This window comes from Sceloporus occidentalis, unplaced genomic scaffold (assembly GCF_023333645.1).
Source record: "Sceloporus occidentalis isolate IW3139 unplaced genomic scaffold, rSceOcc1.0.p SCAF_175, whole genome shotgun sequence".
Lineage (NCBI taxonomy): Eukaryota > Metazoa > Chordata > Lepidosauria > Squamata > Phrynosomatidae > Sceloporus > Sceloporus occidentalis.
The window spans coordinates 92317-115566 of NW_028317155.1; the positions used below are offsets into that span (position 1 = coordinate 92317).

Sequence of the window (23250 nt, forward strand, 5' to 3'; positions counted from 1 at the left end):
ATATTTATGAAACAAAATAACCCCAAACATTCTGAAAAGAGGTGGACTATTACTGTTCAAGAAACTTTGCACCCGGCACTTTGCACCCAGCCCTGGCACTTTGCACCCAGCGCTTTGCCCCACCCCTGGCACTTTGCACCCGGCACTTTGCCCCAGCCCTGGCACTTTGCACCCAGCACTTTGCACTCAGCCCTGGCACTTTGCACCCAGAACTTTGCACCCAGCCCTGGCACTTTGCACCCAGCCCTGGCACTTTGCACCCAGCCCTGGCACTTTGCACCCAGCCCTGGCACTTTGCACCCAGCCCTGGCACTTTGCACCCAGCCCTGGCACTTTGCACCCAGCCCTGGCACTTTGCACCCAGCACTTTGCACCCAGCCCTGGCACTTTGCACCCAGCACTTTGCACCCAGCCCTGGCACTTTGCACCCAGCCCTGGCACTTTGCACCCAGCACTTTGCACCCAGCCCTGGCACTTTGCACCCAGAACTTTGCACCCGGCCCTGGCACTTTGCACCCGGCCCTGGCACTTTGCACCCGGCCCTGGCACTTTGCACCCGGCCCTGGCACTTTGCACCCGGCCCTGGCACTTTGCACCCGGCCCTGGCACTTTGCACCCGGCCCTGGCACTTTGCACCCGGCCCTGGCACTTTGCACCCGGCACTTTGCACCTGGCACTTTGCACCTGGCACTTTGCACCCGGCCCTGGCACTTTGCACCCAGCCCTGGCACTTTGCACCCAGCCCTGGCACTTTGCACTGTGCCCCTGCACCCAGTCTCCAACTCTGCCCTGCACCCAGCCCTGCCCCCACATTCTGCCCTGCCCCCACACTCACACCCTGCACCCACTCTGCCCTGCACCCACACTCACACCCTGCACCCACTCTGCCCTGCACCCAGTCTCCAACTCTGCCCTGCACCCCCACCCCCACTCTGCCCTGCACCCAGTCTCCAACTCTGCCCTGCACCCCCACCCCCACTCTGCCCTGCACCCAGTCTCCTGCCCTGCCCCCACACTCACACCCTGCCCTGCATCCCCACCCCCACCCTGCCCTGCACTCAGTCTCCTACCCTGGCCTGCCCCCCCCCCCACTCTGCCCTGCATCCCCTGAAACCCCACCCCCATCCCCGCGAATCGCTCTGTGCGAATGGAGCCACTCGCACAGAGCGGTTCGCTCTGTGCGAACGGAGCCACTCGCACAGAGCGGTTCGCTCTGTGCGAACGGAGCCACTCGCACAGAGCGGTTCGCTCTGTGCGAACGGAGCCACTCGCACAGAGCGGTTTGCTCTGTGCGAACGGAGCCACTCGCACAGAGCGGTTCGCTCTGTGCGAACGGAGCCACTCGCACAGAGCGGTTCGCTCTGTGCGAACGGAGCCACTCGCACAGAGCGGTTCGCTCTGTGCGAACGGAGCCACTCGCACAGAGCGAACCGCAACTAAAAGAAGGCGCGTGTAGCGGAAGCGGGGAAAGCTCGCGGAGGTAAGTAAAAGGAGCCGAGTGCTCCAACAACGAATCGATCACTCGATTTACTGGAGATACCTATCTCTGCCAGTGTCATGCCATTCTCTGTATTCTACATGTAATATACAAGGGCTACTAAACCATAGGTTGGTATTAAAGAAGTCCTATGTATACTAATAATAGCCAGACTTATCGATGCACTCCCGGGTGTCTGGGCATGCCGTCTATGACAGAAAAGCACCAGAGGTCTACGCGCATCGCTGCAGCCGGTGAACGTCTGCGTGATGCGCGTAGACAACCTCCGCTGCCGGGGCTTCTATGATGGAGCACTGAAAGGTTATGGCACGCCAGTGCTCCTCCATAGAGGCCCCAGCGGAAGTGCTGGCAGCGGAAGTGCTGGCAGCGGAGGTTGTTTACGTGTATTGAGCAGACGTCCAACGGCTGCTGGAGAGGAGGATCCAGGTCCCCTGCAGCGCTGCGGGGGATCTGGATCCTAACCGTGCTTGGCCGCAGCAGGGCTAAATGAAAGAAAAGAGAAGAAAAAAAAAACGCGCCCAGAACTGCATGTACCGTGCGTCGAGCGAATTGAATTGCGCATTTCTGCGCTAAACCCAGATTATAGGCCCGCACTCCCACTTTAAAGACTTAAAGTGTGTGTGTGTGTGTGGGGGAGTGTGGCCTAAGTTCGGGCAAATACGGTAATTGCTTAAATATGTATGCTTTGAATGGCATGAAATGTCATAATACAAGTAACATATTGTCACAAATCTAGCAAAATTCGTCTGTTCATCATGTGTTACTTTTGGTGTCAGCTCAGGCTGGAGACATCCCTTAGTGTCCGAACTCTGGCTAGGAAAGGCGATAGTCAACTGTAGTTAATAATTATGGTGATCTAAATCCAATTGGGGCATCCATGGAAACTTTTAATGCAGGGTTCCTTGCTCTTCTGCTTCAAGCTAAAACCAACTTGGCCCACATTGCTAGGCACCCAGCTGAGGATACAAACATTCCAGTAAATCTGAGAGACCTCTGTGACGGTACAGTTGGGGTCAGTTGTCGGACTTTTCCTATGAAAAATATTTTCGTAGCAAATTATTATTGTTCAGAAAAATAATTATTTTTAAGAGCTATGCCCTGCCTTTACAAGACAAGTTAAGACTTTTTCCATCTTTTAATTTTGACATCCCTTTTTTATGGCTTTTGACGCTATGAAAGTGATGATTAAGCTGTTTGTCAAAGACCTATAATTCTTGTATGTCTAAGCATGTAATGTCTCCACCTAATAGTATATGTATGCCTGCTGTAGAGCCTTGTGATATATGGCTTTGCTTTATAAAACTAGTCATAATAATAATTATGGTGACCTTGAAGTTTGCAGGCTTTAGAGAAGTATAACACTTGTGTTATATTGAAAATTTTCACCCAACGAAAAGCTGATATGGTACCTTACATATGAGTTATGTCATTTCTTAATGTTTTTGTGTCCTTTTATGTGGGTGACCCTGTTAAGTTTATTGCCATGTTCAGACCTTGAGTAACTATGATGTGTATTCACTAAGATGGCTAGGCTGACCCTGCATAATGTATAGTTAAATCTGTTAAATGTAATGCTTGATTCCTTTGGTTTAGTAAATATGTCCCCCCCCCTTTTTTTTTTTTTAAACTTTTAAAAAGTGTACACCTTTTTAACCTTACACCCCAGGCTATTAAATACTGACCATATGTGTGTACAAAGAAGTGGCAATAACCCAGATAAAACCACATTTGTGCTGACTTTTTTTGCCAGTTGGCCAAAAATAACGGGGTTATTAAATTCCTGGGTCATCGAAATGTTTAGGAATAAGTTGCTTTTTTCTGTCAGATTATTGGTACAAAGCAAATTTAGTAAGAATAAAAAATATATATGTGCGTATGTGTATTTGAGTGCATCAACGTGTGTGTGTGTGTGTGTGTGTGTGTATATATGATGAGTACTTGTCACCAGCATTAAAACAATTTCATTTCAACCTTTTGTTAATTAAATATTTGAGTATTTCTGTGATCAGTTATCATATTAAGACCACTTATATATATAACTTGACCCCTCTATAAAGGTTAGGCCACATCTGTCTATATTAAATCGGGTTTTAGGCAGACAGCTAGTTGCAGTCCGTAATTTATATTCGTCATGGCTATCTGGCACATGGGATTTGTGTACTCTGTGTGCCAAAAGACGTCACCCCCAGCATTTCAAATGGTCTTAGTGGGACACTCGATGGCCATGATTGCTTTGAAACGTAATTGTGAAGAGCGTACATACAGCTTGTCCTATAAACCGAAGCAGACAGTTCAAACGAATCCACGCTATCATAAATTTTTTTTACAAAAAATATAAAACAGGGAGAAAACCAATAGTGCAGTATAAAATGTGTTTTGGATTTTGTTGTTAAAAGGATAACGGTGAACTTACAAGAACTGGAAAGAACAATCGCTATACGCCCAAGAAGGGGTCCCAAAGCTGAACTGGTAACAGAGCCAGTTGGATACAGAAGCGAACTGTACTTCCTCCTTGCATTAATTAAAATAAATTGTGGACTATACTTGTTTGTTGGGGAAGTAAGAAAACGTGTCTAAGCAACCATTTGCCTTGGGTTTAATGACTTAGGCAGATGTTTTCTTTATTCACATGTCATGGCCACCTAAAGCGTTATGAGATTTGGATATACCAACACCTACTTCCTGACCCATAGAAAGAAACAAGAAGCTGGTTTTCATAGACTACAGCTAGAATCTAGAAGGTGGCGGTTATTGTATTGCCTGTATACAGTGTGGAATTAGACACCTTTATGCTACTTTTGGGTTTTTTTTGTGATTTTTATATGCTATTCCAGTAATGCCAGGAATTATGTGACCATGAATTCTTGAGTCAAGAGTGTGTGAATCAGGAAACTTTGATACATCATTGTATGAAGTTGACAACCAAGTTCATAACTAAGTTAGTTGATGGTTATAGCAGCGCAAATTAGTTTTACTACTGCTTTTGAAGAAGAGGAATGGGTTAATTTCATATCTTAGTTTCTAAGAACAGACATCCTTTTTCAAGCTATTGCTGGCCCTCTCCATTGTTTTTATTTCCTGCATGACCGTATGCATCTAAAAGAAAGTGCTTGCTTAAGATGCCTCATGTGTTTTCCTGCAAGGCTTTGTAAAGTTCACGTACACAACAAGTTGGCTGTTTAAGTGATTTTGATGATGTGACTCTTAAAGGCATGGTGTGTGTGTGTATAATGAATGCATATATGTTTAGTTTGTGTGTTTTGATAAAGCTCGGCACATTACATTTAGACCAAGTAAATATAATTTTATATATATATATATATATATATATATATATATATCTCCTTTCTTAGAGGGTAGAGGGGGCTAGTCATGTCATGTACTTTTCTAAAATAGTATGGGCTTTCTTGCCATGCCTCATCATTGATGTAAATGTACCCCATCCCTCTTGTCAAGTTTCTGTACATTCATGCATGCCCTTTGTCCGATTCTTCACAGATTTCACATCTGGCAACAATGTAAAATATACTAGCGATAATGATAAGGAGCATCATGGAAATATTTGTCATATTCTTACTGTGATAATAAAATACTATAATGGTGCTGACAATGTATGTTATGTCATCATAGCTGGACAAAGGGTTTTTACAATGGCACACATTAAATCAGTCAGTAATTGGCTTGTAATTAACTTTTTGCAAGCCTGAACACACAAGCTCAAATCATTAGATTGTATTCCGCTCTATTATATGTGTAATAGTTGTTTTTCCAAACAGCAGAAAAAGAAAGCATTGTTAACTATGATTTTACAAAATGTCCAACAGTTTATCTTAATATTAGTCAAAACATGAAAGCATTACTTACAAAAGGGGCAGTTAGAAGTGGTGCAATTTTGTCCTTATCTTTATTACTTTCGTAGCTTTGTATTCAAGCAGCAATAACTTCAAGGTGTGGTTTAACCCTTTAGTAGATCTGTCATTTTACCATTTTGAAGGTTTAATTAATTACATAAAAAGTTTGCTACGAATACAGAATTATGTCTAAGAAGGGTTTGGGCATTAGCGGTACTAAAAATTCTGCTTTTAGTTATAAATGTGTTAAATTCAGTAGGTGGGACAGCACCTTTAGTTGACGAACTAGTTTTTTTTTTTTAATGTAAATGAATTAATCTCTTCGGTCACGGACAGGTCGTGACTATGAGCTATCAAATGATGCTTTCATTTTAGCAAATTGTATTTTCCTTGAAATGGCAATTCTATGTCTATTACATTTTTTTTATATATATATATATTTAGAATATTTAATGCTGCTTATTATTTCAAGAATTTTGATGTAAGGAGACGGGGAAGAAAAGCTAAAATGAACTGGGTGAGGCACAACAACACAATAAATTTGCTCCCACTCCACCCTTTTGGGTGTATTGTGTTATATGTAAATGTGTGTTATATATGGAGTTTGCACATTGAGTTTAATGTGTTTTGTCTGACTCATTTGTAAGCCTGTATTGGAATTTAATCTGCCCATAAAGAAAGGATATAGTTATATTGCTTAATATGGTAGCATGTACTGTACCTTTCAGGAGAACATTGTTACTTTTGGGTTTTGTTTTTGTGTATGCTGGTTGGCAATATGTAAAGGCTCACGTATGTCCTGGGAAACATGGCCACCCTATGGCAGCTGGAGAGATCAATGATGTTTTCTTCTTAACATATCTGGGAGCACCAAGATGATGCCACATCCTCGCTGTTTCACGGAAAGCCCGATGTCTGCTTGGGGAATGTACAAAGAGTGGGATTGAGCGGGAAGCCCTGTGCTGGGTGGCTGGTCATGCTGCCTACCACAAGCCTAGGGCAGCCCTCACTTAATTTTATTGTGGCATATACCATTTTCTCAAGATAAAAGCATGCATGAGAAGTGTTTTTTACACGTTACAATAGAGTAAATATCTTATAAATGAATGAGAATCCAAACCTACATATAAACAGAATGATGACTGAGTCACATTTCCTGTGTTTCAGAGGTAATAAAAAGCGAGGGGCTATATATATATATATATATATATATATATATATATATATATATATATATATATATATATATATATATATATATATATATATATATATATATATATATATATATATATATATATATATGAGGTGTGCGTGTGTATGGTGTCCAGCAGAGAGAGGAAAAAAGATATTTATAGTATTGATTGCATACAAACATCTGCGATTATGCAAGATACGCTCTGTAATTTTTCTAGCAGAACTCTTTCCAGTAGAGCATGCTTTCTCCACATTCAGGAAGTCTTAAGTATGATCCTTTCTTATTGCCTTTAAAGGAAGTTTGCTGTCTCAGAGACCCCCACTAATGAAGAATACAAATCGGATATTGATTATGCAGTCTTAAAAATAGAATTTTTTTTATTTTTTTTTTACCAGAGGTAGAAGCAGCAGGTCTGCAGCTACCCCACTCCTCATTGGTCGGATTGTTTGCTTGCTTACTTGCTTGAATCAAACTATCCGCGGCAGGAAAGCACTCCCATATAAATCAAGCTGAGATCTTTCCACACAGAGAGGATGTTTGGCAAATAGCTGGGGAGGATTCTGCAGACACCCCCATATATTTGAAAGAGGGACATTCTGAAAACTCTTTTTTTGTATTTTAGTAGATGCTTTTATTTATTTATATAAGTAGGGACTGGCTGCAAATGCATGTTTATAACTAATCAATACTGTAATATAGGTATTAAGATTTTTTATTTTTTTTGGAAGCGTGAGGAACACTCCCTCTGATCTATGGAACCCTGCTCTTCTAATCCTAGCATGAACTGGACAGCCTCTTCTACTTATCCTTCAGTCAATGTTTCTAGCAATGCCCACATTGACACTTCAAGGATTGAATGACCGAACATGTATTTGGGCATTCAAACAGTGCAGGTGTAACACAGAGTCATTTTGGCACTTTTTTACTGGATATAATTGCTTTGCATGATGTTAATTGGTTCAGGCAGCCTTTGTAAGGGTGGAAGAGGAGAAGGGAGTGTATTTCAGAACTGGATATTGACTCCTAGATTATGAATTCATTGGAGCAGGTCCCTCCCTTACTGTTAACCCAAATTGTGCGCTGATACAGTACTTGGTATCCTGTCTGCCCGTTGTACAGTGTTGTGATTTATTATAGCTTTTTAAATCGCTAAAAGCCGTAGATCTCAGCCTGCCTGACCTTTTTTGAAAGCTAACAATCTTTGATACCATTTACCATAATTAACAATCATAATCTATTAGTAGATTTCATTCAAATTTCAATATGCTAAAAGCTGTGTGATTTTAAATTTTACGTAACTAGAGGGAGTGGTTTAATTTTGTATGCATCTTTGGTCATCATATCCTTTTCCATGTGACTTTAGCACCATTTTTGTCACTGTGTAATAACAGATCTTTAATTAGATTACTAACAGTCCATTCAGGTTAGCGTTGCTACAGATCCACAAACAAACATGCTAACACCCGGTCACAGCTGTTATTAAATAAAACACATCTTTCCTAACATATCACTCTGAAGCCATGGTAGCTTTTCTACTTCTCTATAATCCATTTCATTTCTTTAAGATAATGATTACCATGGTTTACTTAATTCTGTTATACCCATGTTTTCACTCTCCCATTTGATGCCTGACTTGTTTGGACTCATCCTTAGTCTTAATATTTTGTATTTATTCACATTTGGTACCCCCAAGCTGGTCTAATAAAGATTTTAGGTCACTACCTAAAGCCTTTCTGAATTTTTTTTTTAAGGTATTCTATGTATAGACATCAATATATAGGGTGAAATGACCTACGGATACATTTTTGTGCTTACAGGATGTTTTTGGAACATGTTCTTTGCTAGATATGTATTCGACTGCTTTATTACTGGGCTACTTGGCTGGACATATCCCCCAGACTAAATGTTACCAGTCTGGGTCTACTAAACCTTCTATATGTTTATGCACGTTCTATAAAGTTCTAACTACACGCACATTCATTGCTCAGTTTGTTTAGTGTATCTAAGAGATGGACCACGTCAGATTAAAACAGTATGTGTTTAAGGATGGAGGCTTTCCCAGCCACGGCCATCTGTATTGTGCATACAAGTTCGTAGAAGCTATTTTGCCTTTTGTGATCCTTCAAACGTCTTTTGTGTGTGTTTTTTAAGTTAAGCTGGTCTTTACGTGAATGCAACATAGAATCATTTGTTGGTTGAGAAGCATAACCAACAAAACCTTAAAGGTACACTCCAGCCATTATATGCCCTTTGGTAACATATGATAACTGTGTGGTCGTGTTACCTTTGAAGTTGCTCATCCCAGTTCTTTGCCTTGCAAAATATGCATTGCATCTAAAATGTGCATGCGCCACAAGAGTGCTCCAGTGCTGGTTTGTGCCAGAATTCGAGGGGATCTAATGTGGCCCCATTACATAAAGTGAAACCATTTGAGTGAAGTGTGAAACAAAAAAACACATGTTAAAGAACAAGGTTTAGTCCTACACCATCTTTGGTGGGGCACTAAACTATCTCAATAATGGTGGGAATAAGGGATGTTCTGCTTTAATTGCGCTCCAATAAGCTGTTTGACTTTCTGCGGCTACACCCTAGGTTTAGCCATATTGGGCATTTTTTATTCCCCTGAACAAATTTTTGCATGTGGCAGGCCAAAGACTGGATTGTGGAGGATGTATAAACCTTATTAAGTAATTTTCATGTGAGTTTGTACATCTAACATGCTGCAGGGTAGCACTATAGGTGGTGGTCAACACTATTTTAAGAAATCTACCCCTCAGTTGTTTCTGAATGAAGAATTTGATTCTGGTACATAATGAACCAGGTACTGCTCTCATGAAGGTGTGGTGCTCCTGTTTTCTTTTTTTTTCCCCACAAGCTGAAACAAGTTCATTATGTCTCATCAGTGTTACAATGGGTAGCTGAGAAATCGAACTCTGCCTTCACTTTTTGGTTCTAATGCTTAACAAGCTTTTTTTTTATAGCTTTCTGTGTTTGCTTTATATTAAAGGCTCGAAACGTTGGATGCGTGAGATCAGCGGTGACGGCAAAATTACATGTGAAATTTATCCTACTGGTTTCAAAAGATGAAAAGTGAATGGTCACAATTCACTGTCCATGATTGTTGGGTCTGGCTTACGTAAGGCCATGCCTTAGAAGAAGGCGCACATGCTTCCAATGGCAGTATCTTCCTGGATTGCTTGTGGTTTTTTTTTTTTGTTAATGCAGTTCAGTTAATTTCTAATGTTGCATTTGATAACTAACATTATGTGATATATGAGCAACTTTGTTCCCATTGTCTGGTATCAGCTGGATTGCAGTAAGCAATGAAGGGCTCAGTTTATAGTTACATTCTTTAATAAGAACTATTTAATTATCATTGGGCTTCGGGAGCAGAATGTGGACTGGGTGATTCTGCCTGGGGACACATGGCCGAGGTGCGAGGAAATGAGCTCTGACATGTTTGTGATCACACCATGTAGCAGAGCCCAGGGGCTCAGGGAAGTTCTGGACAGTGGCTAGTGATTTATGGCTTCTTCGTCTTCTGTTCAGGATTCTTCCCGCTGGAAATTACATAACCCATAGAAGCCAGATGCGTAACTTTTGGCCTATAGAAGGTTTTTTTTTTTAATTAAAAAGTGAGAATGTTAGATTTTCTATGGTTAATAAAGTAATAATTTCCCAGCTGAAATCATGCAAATTACATGCAGTAAGTCGCATAACCCTACAGTCTTACAAGTGTCTATCTCTAGCTTGTGGTATGGGTCCTCAAGGGCTTGGTTAATCTAAACTATGTGAATCCCCCAATATTTGTCTGGGAACATTTTTTTTTTTAATTTTAACTTCCACTTTTAAACAGATGAAGAGTATCACCATAGACGTGTTAATGAATTGTCTTTGATTAAGACAAATTTATCATTTTTCGGACAACAAATTTAGTTTCCTGCCCCCTCTGATGAAATTTGTCCCTGTCTCCTTTCCCGCAGTTCCGCTTCTTCTATTTCCTCTTCTTCTTTCTTTGTCAGCTTCTCCCTGGTATCGGCTCAATTAACAAGATGCAGATATTATTGGCTGAGAACGTAGGAAGACACTGAGACTGTGTGCGAGAGTGAAAATGCAATCAAAAATGTTTTTGTTTCTTTGTGGTCCCTCTTGGTTTTTTGATGGAGAAAAGCGTTTGGATGGTCTCTGCAAATGCAGGGTTGTGCAAATGGTTGTGATTTCTCATCTTAGTCATTGTTGGTCTACTGTGGAAAAGTCTATTCTACCATAATTAACAGATTAGTTAATTCAGAAACAATTAATTTCTAATTCAAGAAACATCTAAAAACCCCACTTCTTCAGAGAAGCATACCATTTTAGCTGCTAGAACTTCCTTGTCATCGATACAACCCCCACAATACCTCTCACCCTTTCTCTATGCCTTATGTTTGTCACCCGATTCCCTCAAGATTGTAAGCTTGCGAGCAGGGCTCTCTCCACCAAATGTATCGGTTTGTCTTAGTCTGTCAATTCTTGTCTTGTCATATCCCTTGAATTTATGTATTGTATTAAGCGCCGCGTAAACTGTTGGCGCTATATAAATAAAGGATAATAATAATAATAATTAGTGGAAATAAAAGCACCTACTGTGTAAAGAACAAAACTACCTAAATATAGTTTTAATATTTTTTTTCTTTAGATCTTTCTTATTACTAGCTTCAGCCTAAAATACATTTTCAGAAATATTGTGCTTTTTTTTTTTTTTTTTTTTTTTTTTTTTTTTTTTTTTAACCAACTAGATTTTGCATAATGTTTTCCGACAGCTGCATAATCGCCATCTGTATGTGCTGTAACTCTGACCTCACGCAATTTCTGCTAGACAATCTCTCTGATTCCTTATCTTACTGCCTAAGGGAAACAAAAGAATGACTCAGACTTAATCACTCAGCCAGACACTGACTAATGAAAGTCTATGGAGGGACAGACTTCATTACCATTGCCATAAAGCATCACTTCACATGACAGACAATGGCATATCAAGTAGGTTTATTGGAACAAAACCAGATGAAATCAGCGTTTTGTCAATGGCAACCAACATTATTGTATGCAGCACAGTAATTTAGGCTCAGACGAAATCTTTTTTTCATTGAGACTACCCCTTTAGGTATGTGGGAAAGTCATTGGTCGTAGAAACATGTTTTTGCTTAAGTGAATTATAACTACTTTTCTTGTATCCTGTAAAGTTAACTGTCTGCTTCTACCGCTTCTAAACAGTTTCACCCCACAAGACTTACATAAAGGAATGTTTGTTTTACAAAAGGTGAATCCTTGTATAGGGTTTCATCATCTGTTCCACAAGTCTGTTTAAAATGGTGCTAGATTTATTCAACCACCCATAACTGTTAATAGCAGCCTTTTGGGCCACGTGTTGGTACTCGTAATTTGTGCTTCCCCATGCTTTTTTGAGAATTTTGAGCTGAAAATAAACTGTGTGTGTGTAATTATATATGTGTGTGTGTATATATATCAGGTGAGAGAAGAGTATGTGATTTTACATGAGGCCCTCACATCTGTTTGTTCCATCAAACTGTAAAGGACAAGTTTGCAAAAAAGATATAGATATATATATATATATATATATAATATATATATATATATGGAAAATTGAGTTTCTTCTTTATTATGTGTGTGTGTGTATGTATATAATTTATAAATATGATGACCTACCAGTAGTTCAAATTATTCTGTGTGCTGTAAGTTTACTTTTGCAGACATAATAGCAGAGCGGCTAGTGCAATGTATAGATCAAATTGTGTACCCTAAAAGGTTCGCTAACTACTGCATGCCAAAGATAGAGCTTGCTTTAATTTATTTGGATCATAGTGAAAAAGAATCCTACACCTCATTATGTGTCAAAATTGTAATATCCCTTTAACGCCAGTATAAATCATGAGTGCCTGGGAAAAAAAAACTATACCGGAAATGGCAAATGTATTGCTTGACCCCGATCTCTCTTTCGTTATGCATCATGTTTACCTGTGATGGTTCATTCTGGGTATGAAGCTGTGTAGAATTGAAACTATAATGAGGAAACCAAGTTCGTGGCTTTGTCTTAGTAGAGGTCCGCACGGACTGAGCGTTCTTATTACACTTATTGGGTTGGTTAATGCTTTAATTGTCTGAACACAGATTTTCAAATCAGCAAGTGATGGCTTCAAATTATAATTTTGTATTGCAGCATAGAGCGGCCTGGCAGTGCCGTACAGAAATTATTGCTACAGAATTAGTTAAGTCTCTTGCTGATCATAGTTGGTAGTTATTTCTATGCGTATATCAGCAATTTAAACCTATAACAAACTTTTCTAGTTTAGCAATGATGCATTACCTAAAACAATATTTGTGCAAGCCGTTCCGAATTGCTTGTAGAGCAGTATATATCTAGAGATCTATTTAAGCTGCTTGTATCTGTAGTATTACATTGTTATATGTGCTGTTTTATTATGTTTCTGTCAAATTATGTTATATACTATGTTATGTCCTGTCTACCCATCGTGCACGCTATATAAAACCATAACTAATCATTATATTGATGTGCAAGACCATTGGCAAATCCATGCCACATTTCTATTATGTCTTATGTAGTGCAGGAATATAGTTTGAAGAGTAATCCTATATCTGTAGTGGCCAATGAAACGGTTCAATCACTGTGATCATTCTGTTTGTTGCTATGGTGATAAGACCACTTATCAGTTTGAGCCAGTATGCATATTTCTTTATAAACAACCCCAGTTCTCTTGCTGAAAAACATAATGTAACTGCAGATGTTCCTGTTTTTGAAAGATAACCAAGCTCTTTTAAGCAGCATAAAGCTCTTGTCATGTTTGAATCTAGTAGGTTATAAAGGCGGCAATGAAGAAAGGCAGCACAAGCTTTTGTCTTTTAGCCCCCCAAGCACAGTGTGTTTTGTTTTAAATGCAGGAGCTTCTCCTGAAGCTGGGTATTGAACTGATTATCTCGAACATGTGGGTGGGAGGAAAGGGGAGAGAATTCAGCTGAATAAACCCCTCGGACAGTGACCTGCATGTGCACATCACAGCAAGATGCAATCACCTTCTTTTCTCATTTGCCCTAAGGAAAAGGAGTGTTTGAACACACCAATAATGCATCTTCTGCGTGTCTTAACAGAGCAGACTTCTCCATTGAGTAAACCTTTTCCAGGTTTAACCCCTTGACAAACTATGGCCCTGTACACCTACCTTAGCAGTCGGCATTCAAGGCTAAAAACGCATTTTGAATTGGCAATCCATAGAAAATATCCTAAAATCAGCTTTTGTGTATATACTTTGCATTCAAAACACAATAGCAGAACCTTTATCAGACAATATTTTTAATTGAAGAAAGTAATTCATTACACAGAAGCAGTTGACCGTAAATCAAAACTAAAGTGCCAACTCTATAAAGGTTGTAACACACTGAGGGGCAGAGAAATGAGTAATGGGTTACTCACTTCTGGCTCTCAGTGGGTTAAATACATTCATAAACGCAGTCTTGTGGAATCCTTTCTTACACGACGAATAAAATTATACAGTGTTCATATAAAGCATATGCAAAGTAAAATACTATTTTTTGTATTCAGTAATATACCAAGTTATCATGCCTTCTGTAAGAAGGATATGTGGAATGTGTTTAACTCCGTTAGTCGCAGAGGTGGCTGGCAGCATTCTTTGCGAAGTCTTCCAGACCCCTCCAGCAATAAGGGAGTTAACAGACACATGTTTTCTAAGCAGCACTCACGCACGTATGAATGCTAAAAAATAAACCTTCGGATTGGTGCGTATCGAAAGTGAAGAAAAGACGAGCATTTCATGCATGTACACAGCGTTTTGGTCTTAAGCAAATTGAAATATCCCATAATAACACTGGGTTTCAGTTATATAGCTGCGCTATTGTGATGCACAGACTGTTCATTTTCAGATAGGACTCCATATCCAGTAAGTAAAAACACAATTAAGGCAGTACTGCTGAACCCAAGTGGGGAGAATTTAACTCTCCAAAGCCTGTCCCGAATAGATTTTTTTTTTTTACCCCAAGTATAATAGTGCCCCCTCCTGATCCTCTGTTTTATTTGATTTTACAATTACTTTAAAACAATCACACCTCTTAACAAAGTACTGTGCCTTTTCCTCTCGATACAATTGTGCAATTGTTTCCTTTGTCATTCGAAAGAGATAACAACCTTTGTTTTTTAGTTTAAGATGGCCTGGCCCAGCCTGTATTACCCTAGGACACACAGGCAAATGTTATCATGAAAATGCATTTCATAGGGATCACATGTTTAAGGAAGACCATACCGTCCAACTGTTTGAGTGCCAGGGGGTGGGGGTGGGGAGTGAAGTAGATTACGCTTTCCTGTGTTACTCAAAGGGTTAAGCCATATGAGTGCCAGAGAGGCCATCAGACACATGTTTCCTTTCTACCACACAAAGGAGCGGGTGCAAGATCCTGGACAAACCACAGCAGCACCAGGACATCATTTTCTAACATGACTTCAATCCAACAAGGAACCGATAACATTTAAGCCACCGGTACCTTGTTGTATTTATAAAGATGTTCAGGGTTGTCTTAATAGTATAATGTGCAAGGAACTTTAGTATAAAGTTTACCTTTTAAAAGTTTTTCCCAGCGTGTCAACAAACTTTTTCACCTCCTTTCCCTATAAATTACTGGCTCTCCTAAGCAGTAGTGAAGAACATAAAAAAAAAAATAATCACATTTTAACCCTCCTCCCTTTCATAAAAGTTTGTGCCTAAAAAGAAAACCCAAGCAGTCCACACATCATATTGTAGATTCATTTTCAAATATTTTAGCTTTCAGTGTCTGTAAGTTATGCTGAATAAAATTGTCTGAAGGAATGGTTTCTGAGAACCGTGAGTCTTTCCTGTTGGGCCGGTTTCTCTTTTTGATGGAATTCTGAATAGTCTCCGATGTGAAATAATAAACTATTGGGTCAAAGCAACAGTTTGAGACCGCAAGGCATAAAGTGATGGGGTACATCGTTCTGACTGCTGTTTTAACCGAACAATTGCTAAAAGACTGGGTTCTCATCAAAGAATATAGCACCAAATTGACGTTATATGGAATAAAGCAGAAACAAAAGATCGCCAGGTGAACAATGATCATCTTCAACACCTTGGTTTTGTTCAGTTTGCTTCTGCTTAAGGTCACCGGTTTTTTCAAAGTCTTCAAAACCATAGTTGAACAGAAAACATTGAGTATTAGGGGGATGAAGAATCCAACAATTTCAATGAAAATCACAATTTTGGACAAGTAGGTTTTCCAGGTGTCTTCAGAGAAGTTCTCAAAGCAGGTCTCTGTGTTATTGATTTTATTGTTCGTGTTGGTTGAGCGGAAAAAGCTGGCCGGCGCACTCCCTGTTATCACAGTCAGCCATACCACCAAACACACTATTTTTGCATTTTTCTTCGTTCTGATAGTTTTTGACCGAAATGGATATACAATGGCCAGAAAGCGATCCACGCTAATGCAAGTCAAAAACAGGATGCTGCCGTACATGTTTGTGTAGAAAAGGGTGACCGATATCTTGCACAATATATCCCCAAAGGGCCACTGTCTGGCAGCAAAGTAGAAAATCCTAAACGGCAATGTAAACACAAACAGGAGGTCGGAAATGGCCAGATTGATCATGTAAGTTGTTGTTTCGTTCCGCACCTTCAAGGTGCAAATGAAAATGTACATAGCAACGCAGTTTGATATTAGTCCAAGGACAAACACCATGCTAAATATACACCCATACAGGGTGTATTTAAAGTTGTCGTCCACTGAACAGTCTGTGCTGTTTTCGCTTACCATCATAATAGCAGTCCTGGATTGTAGGAGAGAGTTTCTCCCCTCCTTGGTGCTTTACTTGATGCCCAGCTTGTAATCAGAAATCCTTTGGAGAATGCATGTGGCTCTCCGCAGCCTTTCAATAACCCCACCTTGTAGTTCAGAGGTGTGCAAAGGAGTAACGCTATTTCCAATCCAGCCTCTGTGCATCACTTTGAAGTGACCCCTTTCATCCTTTTCTTAGCCAGAAGCTTTTTTCAGCGTGTTCGTAGATACGTGGCTTCAAACTTTTAGTCCCATGTAGGCTTTTGCTTCTGTATCGTCTTCAGACTCTTGTATCTCGCTGTGAAGTGGTCACCGTTGTATATTAATCCAAGCTGCTAGAGAAGCAGCCGAAGCATGTGAATCAGTCCTTCCTTCTAAGGAACAAGCAGCGCAAATCCGAAAGAGACACTTTCTCAGCCTACGGAGAGTGCGACAAGTTTAACAGCCAGATACTCCTGGTCGGTGCACACAGCTTCTTTCCAGCAAAGCCTCTGCTGAAGTGTATAAAAGCCTCAAGGAGTGTAAAGTCTTGCGTTGCTTGCTTGCGCTCGCTCTCTCTCGCTTGAGACGGCTCCCTCTGAATTATTGATCCTTCTGGTGTGGAGAGCAGAGCCCGTTTCTCTGAAAGCTCACACCAAAAAATGTACTTCAGCCATACAGGAAGAGGTTGGCCTTAAACAAAAGAACAGACTCAGCCCAGTCTGCTCGCTGAGCCTCCAATCTGATAACGTCTGCAGGGAATATACCTGAGAAGTTTGCTAATGAACCAGCCCTGTCCCTGTTGGAAGATCAATTAACTCTTTGGGACAAAGAGCAAGCTGCATTGTATTTGACCATTGTTATGTAATGCGCTCCCACCTTTATATCTTTCTTAATATTAGAAATCCATTATGAAAGTTACCTCTCTAGGCTACTGTGTATAAATTGAGTATGTGTATTTTGGAATGTTAACCAACATTTTGAGACGGTCATAGCATTTAACAAATAAGAAACGTTCCTGCTTTTTGACTACGGTTACAATAATCATGTACAGTCCAAAAGGATTCTTTTATTTCATCCGGAAAACTCCTTTAAAAAAAAAACCAAAGCTGATGAATATCCATCTTCACTTATTAAACGTGCAACAATATCTTTGTTATTTTGGCGCCGTGTCTTTGTATCCTTTCCCTGGGATGGACACTTTTTTTTTTTTTTCTTTCTTTAAGTAGTGCGTCCATTCATTGTGGTTTAGAAACATACTTTAAAACTTCAGGCATGTTTGGACATTACGCAATATCATGACCATGACAGACATGTTTAGTTTGTCAGACAGTATAAACATGGCTTAAAGTGGACTATACCTGCCTTTGTAAACCAATACTAACATCAAGGACTTCACTGCTTGCCTTTGCCATGACATGTTTTTTTGGGTTTTTTTTGCATTTTCCCTTTTGTGGAACGGAGTTAAAGACACACTATGCACTTTAAAGCATATGATAGCTGTGTCCTCTTTAATGCCCCCCACACCAATGGATGGAGAAATACCGGTACATTGGACTCCACTCATACATTTGCGCCCTTTCACCTCCCCCATGTCTCCTACTTGCTAGTGGGGGTGTTTGATGTTCCACACTTGCCCCCATCCAGTTTCAGCACTGGCTCATGCCCCAAGCAGTCTATCGAAACAACCCCCCCCCCACCAAACCCATGCGCAAGAGACACTCCTATTGATTTCAACAGTAGCGCTTATCTGGTAGTTGATATTTTGCACCGGTTTTGATTGCTTGAAGTAGTCAGTGCCTCCCCATGCAGGTAAAGAATGCTTATTACGGCCTTTGTACAGGGCTACGGTATATGATGGCGCTATATAAAACAAAAAATAGCTAAAGTATGTTATGCATTCTTTGATGAAGCTGAATTGCACTTTAAACAGTTAAACATTCAAATTATCAGTTTTTATATATATGCAAAGGGACAGATGCATCTGTATAGCAGATGGCTGTTCTTGCGTGTGCTTTTCGTACAGGTGCACTAAAGCCCAGTGACCGGCATGCTTTATGAATGTCTTGGCTACCCAGACATCGGAAAAAAATTTTCATTGATGCAGGCTTAGGAATGAGGGCTTTAAATATGTAAACCTATATTCTGTTTGGAACAGTTAAAGGTGCTGTTCCATTTAGAAGAGAACCTTTAATTGTACTATGTAGTATGTTAACCAGATAAATATAAATCTCTTTTAATTCTTTTCCCTGGCATTTATCACACGAAAACAATGCAGAAACATTTAAGAAGCTCTCTGTTTCTGTGGCACCAACCCGTGGTCTGCTTTTTTGTCATATAGTTGAATGAGACAAAATTATACTTGTTTAATATTTTGTTTCTAGGAAGAGTCTGAACACTTAACAGTCCTACAAATGATGTCTCTAATGGCTTATTTAGTTAAAGCAGAGAAGGAGGTCTTTAAGATCTTTGATAACGTATACTGTAATCATGTTCCATTATAGACATTGCAAAACTGTTGTCATTATCTTAATTGTGTCTGAATATAATATAGTATTAATTCTGTGCCGCATACAATGGTTCGTAAGGAATTTCAAGGCAAAGTTCCCTAACGGTAATATATATATTGTGGAATAACACTGCTATCTGTTATCTAATGCTTCTGGAGAGTGTTGAGCATTCCATAATATACCATTATTCCTTCGCCTGTCCTGCTGAGAATTATTTTCTGTGTTTTTTTTTTTTTCTTCTTCAATAAGATGTTATAAGATGTACTTTTTCATCCATCCATACAGCTAATTAGATCAGTAGATCTTAAAATACACACCCCGCTGCATTTACAGCCAGAATTACAATGATTCAGTATATGTTTGGATGTCTAATGGTTTCTTTCTCCCCATGACTCATGGTGGAGAAAGCGTTAGCTTGTGATGTCATATGTATAATCCCCTTACACGATTCTTCCTCGCCTTGATGCATATGGTTAGTTATTGACTTTTGTATCCATTGTCATCACTGGAGAAATGCCTACTGCTTCACCACATATGATCAGCCGCATATCACGGTATTTCTTAATCATTAATTTCAGTTACATATAGGCTAGGAGCTCTGTTTTACATCCAGGGTAGCACATTTGGAGATTTGTGGGTTAAGGAAGGGACACATTGTATGGTTTCACCTCTTTCAAACTCTATAAGAAAAATGATTTGAGAAAACTAAAGTTTCTTAACTAGAGAAGTGGAAAACTGAAATTAAATGCTTAGAATATTCAAAAGCTCACAGTTCATATATCTTGGAGTTTTCCTGCATGTAAATGAAATGCACAAAGCCCATTCACAATATTTTAATTAAAAATGGACATGTTGGGACTGAGAAAAAGCTAAATAATGTTGATGGCAAGTTCCCTTAAACTTGTCTTTTCTTGGTCTGACCCAGAACAGCGACCCGGTGCCCCCGCCACTTACATCTTTAGTCGCTGTCCCCTATGCTGAGTCCTGGGATAGCGCTCTGTAGTGAATATGATCCACTCATGAAGCAGGACCTCCAGCCCAGGCCCAAATACGTCACTCAATGTGCATTTCTCTCGGCAAGGTGATGTTTCGTGCTTCCATCCGGTAAAATAACCTTAAACTTAACTGTAATGGAAGTTGAATAGCAGGTTGATAGAGATAAGGTGTTGTAGCCTTTTGCCAAAGGATAACTGTCTTTATCAGGTACTTGGTGTGAATGCTAAAGGCAATTTTGTTTTAGTCTTCTATATGCAAAGGGTTAATTTATAAAAGTAATTAGGAAACGTGATGAGGCGCGGTAATCAGTGATTCAGCTGTCTCTCTATAGGGAAATTCCTTTGGGCTTTACTTATTTTGACTTTTTCCTGTGACAGCTGCAACTAATTGTGATATGAATGTAAACTGCTAGTCTATAATTTAGCGCTGTTACTATAAACAAGAGACGGCAAACAAGTTTCCTGCTTTACCAAGAGTCATGTTCTGCATTCTTAGCGCTTTGGCTTTTTTTTTTTTTATCGTGAAGGGAAAGAACACTTACTTATGGGTCTGGTACTGAGTGGGACTAGCAGAGATTACGCTGACTGTTTCTCCCATACTCCCACACATAGTCTTCATAGTAATCATCCGATCTGCCGTTGAGAGAAAACAGCCTGTAGTCGAAGGTGTGGACTGCGTATTCCAACACTCTCAGCCAGGGCTTTCGAGCCAAAGAAAACATGGGTCATTGCCCAGAAGCTGCTTCTCGTCTCTTAGGGAAAAGTGCCATCGCATCTTTTTACAATCATCCTTTACTTTAAACGGCACAGAGGGATTTCTTTCAAAATAGTGGCAGTTTTTAGATTAGGGTTTTTAACTACTGTATACTTGCTTTATCTTTTGGAACTGTCATCGTTCCTGGTTGTCTGCTTGATAAACTTTTGAGGCTTTCTCTATCTCGACAGAAAGCTTTAGGCTGTATGCAGGGGGAGGTGGGAGATTATGCATCGACTACTTACTAGCATTAGAAGATAGATATTGGGGGTACTTGGTGTGAAAATGGTTTTCTTGGTTTGATTTGAATGGGGTCAGAGCACACAAATGGCATTTTCCTCCCACTTTCACTTCCATACGAGTTTTTGGAATTTTTTTTCCAGCATCGCCCAAACATAAACTCGCATGCTTCCTTAACATTGTAACGTCCCAGCTAATATGAGTCGAGCAATACTTTTTAATTATTATCTTAAGATGACCCTAAAGCTGATAAAAGATTAAGTTTAAAAATATAAAAACATTAGAAAGTTTAATACTTTTATTTTCCATGGCAACAGCCTAGCAGTGCGTGCCTTTCTAATGCTTCAATAAACTATGTATTTGAAATAGTTTTTTTTATAACGTTACAGAGAATTTGACCTTCTGGGCACGTGTTAGAAACGCTGGGAGTTAGTGTAACACCGTATCACGCAGCAGAATTGTTCAGTTTATAATATCTACGTGCCACTGAGTGACTTGTAGCAAACAATTGATGAATTCAAGGTAGTTTGGGGAGATCAGTCAAGTTTCAGTAACGCGAATCAAAACAAGAAAAGAGAGATGTATACTTTGTAGGGGAAATTATACAAAGTTATTTGAATGTGCAGATATAAATAATAAGTTTATATAGTGGATTTGGAATGTGTACATGGTTTTCCGTAGTGTCCAGAATGTCCATGCCAACACCTAGGGAAATAACATGGGTGCAGAATGCAGATTATACGTGTTTTACTTTATTGAAAGGGTGGTAGATGAATGGAATGGCCTTTCGACAGAAGTGGTAGAGGTTAATACACTGAGAGAATTGAAACATGCATGGTATAGGCATCAGTCTTCCTTGAATCTAAGGACAGATTTAGATCTTTCGTCATGACAAATGGCAGCCTAGATGGGCCCAAATGGTTATCTGCTGTTACATTTTGTGTTTCCAATGAGTGGTTAGAGTCTGCCTGGGCCCTTTTCTACCTTTGCCTGTATTGGCTGCAACCGATTCCTTCAGGAAATGTTACCTGTTTTAACCAGGAGGAATATTTCCGTCATCAAGCCCCAGATCTTGTAGAAGCTTAGCCACACCTTTGGTGTAACAAGCTGTATAAATAACGTGTCCAGATAACAGCTTGATACTGCCTTGATTATGAGGGCCATTCAGGGTTTGAGCAAATACCACAAAGTACAGCTTATTTAAAAGTGAAGGTCTGCTGTTCTCTTGTTTAAAAATAGCCGTTTTTTGCCATATTGAAAACACCGTCCCGACTTTGTCAGGATGCAGCCCTGTAATTTGGAGTAGTTTGCTCTGTGAGAAGTGTCTCAAAAGGCATGTTATATTTTGTACGTGAAGTGGAAACGTTTTAAATTGGAAAGCAACAGACATACGCTGTGCTAAAGTAAGGAAACCACTGCTACCCACAAAACCTGGGTCTTCTGCGGTCTGCTTAAATGCGATCTCTTCTCGAGAACACACGTCCACTTTAAACAGAGAATTTCTATTTCCAGAGCAAACCAGTTTATTTTCAGAGTTTTCCAGCCTGTCCCTTTTTAATAATTCAAGGCCAAATATTTTGTCCGGTTTTTACAGCAGTAGTTGTTCAATGCATAATGAGGTGTTATATAAAAAGATTACCAGGAGAGGTCAACAGTCTGCCCTTTTATCAAGGTAATGAAAACATATATAGAGAGGACGCCCCACCAAGAGGTGTATGTATAGGTGTGTGTATGTACGTGTGCATATATATCTATATCTCATACACATAGTGGGTGATAAGGGGGGGGGGTGTACACCCTTTTCTCTTCTTTAAAACTGAACAGCGTAGCGCACAAGCATTACTTTCAAGCCTAACTAGTATGCAAAACGCTAAATGCTTGGCTAATCTTTAGTAGACTTGTGCATTTTTTCCATTTTCTGTTTTTGTTATTTGCAATAAGGAAGCACAACTGTGAAAATTATAATTTCCAGGAAGCATACACAATAAAGCTTTCTGATAATTCTAATGGTATCATTCTCAGTCGCTGCTAATTGGTAGTTCATGATGTGCGGATATTTACATATGACTGGTCCTATTTGGATTTTAAAGCTTTAGAACCCGCTTTGCGGGCGTTTATATCAAAACCAGTGTTTTGGAAGGATGTTATTGTGATACCTGAAAAACCAGTGTGATTACATGATGAATTCACATTCTGGTTGTCAATAGGCACTATATAAGCAAATAGATTAGAATGAATGTACAATTTGCATTACACTAGGCAATTGCCATGGCAATCCGTTAACATAACAAAAATAGTATAAACAACATGGCTACATTCTTGACGTTTCATATGCATATAACACTAGATAAGTAT

General features: G+C 39.7%; 2 protein-coding genes across 2 annotated transcripts in view; one reads left to right on the top strand and one right to left on the bottom strand.

Moving 5' to 3' along the window:
• LOC149279003 (retinoblastoma-associated protein-like) overlaps positions 1–23250 on the top strand; it is a 79238-nt gene that overhangs the window by 31868 nt on the left and 24120 nt on the right. The window lies entirely within an intron of this gene.
• LOC149279004 (lysophosphatidic acid receptor 6-like) lies at positions 15362–16399 on the bottom strand. The gene has a single exon (XM_089501514.1). It carries the CDS (start codon positions 16397–16399, stop codon positions 15362–15364), a length of 1038 nt encoding a protein of 345 aa, XP_089357640.1.

Bases quoted from the DNA above. Each gene is read 5' to 3' on its own strand.
- LOC149279004 (XM_089501514.1), bottom strand. From the start codon at position 16,399: ATGATGGTAAGCGAAAACAGCACAGACTGTTCAGTGGACGACAACTTT.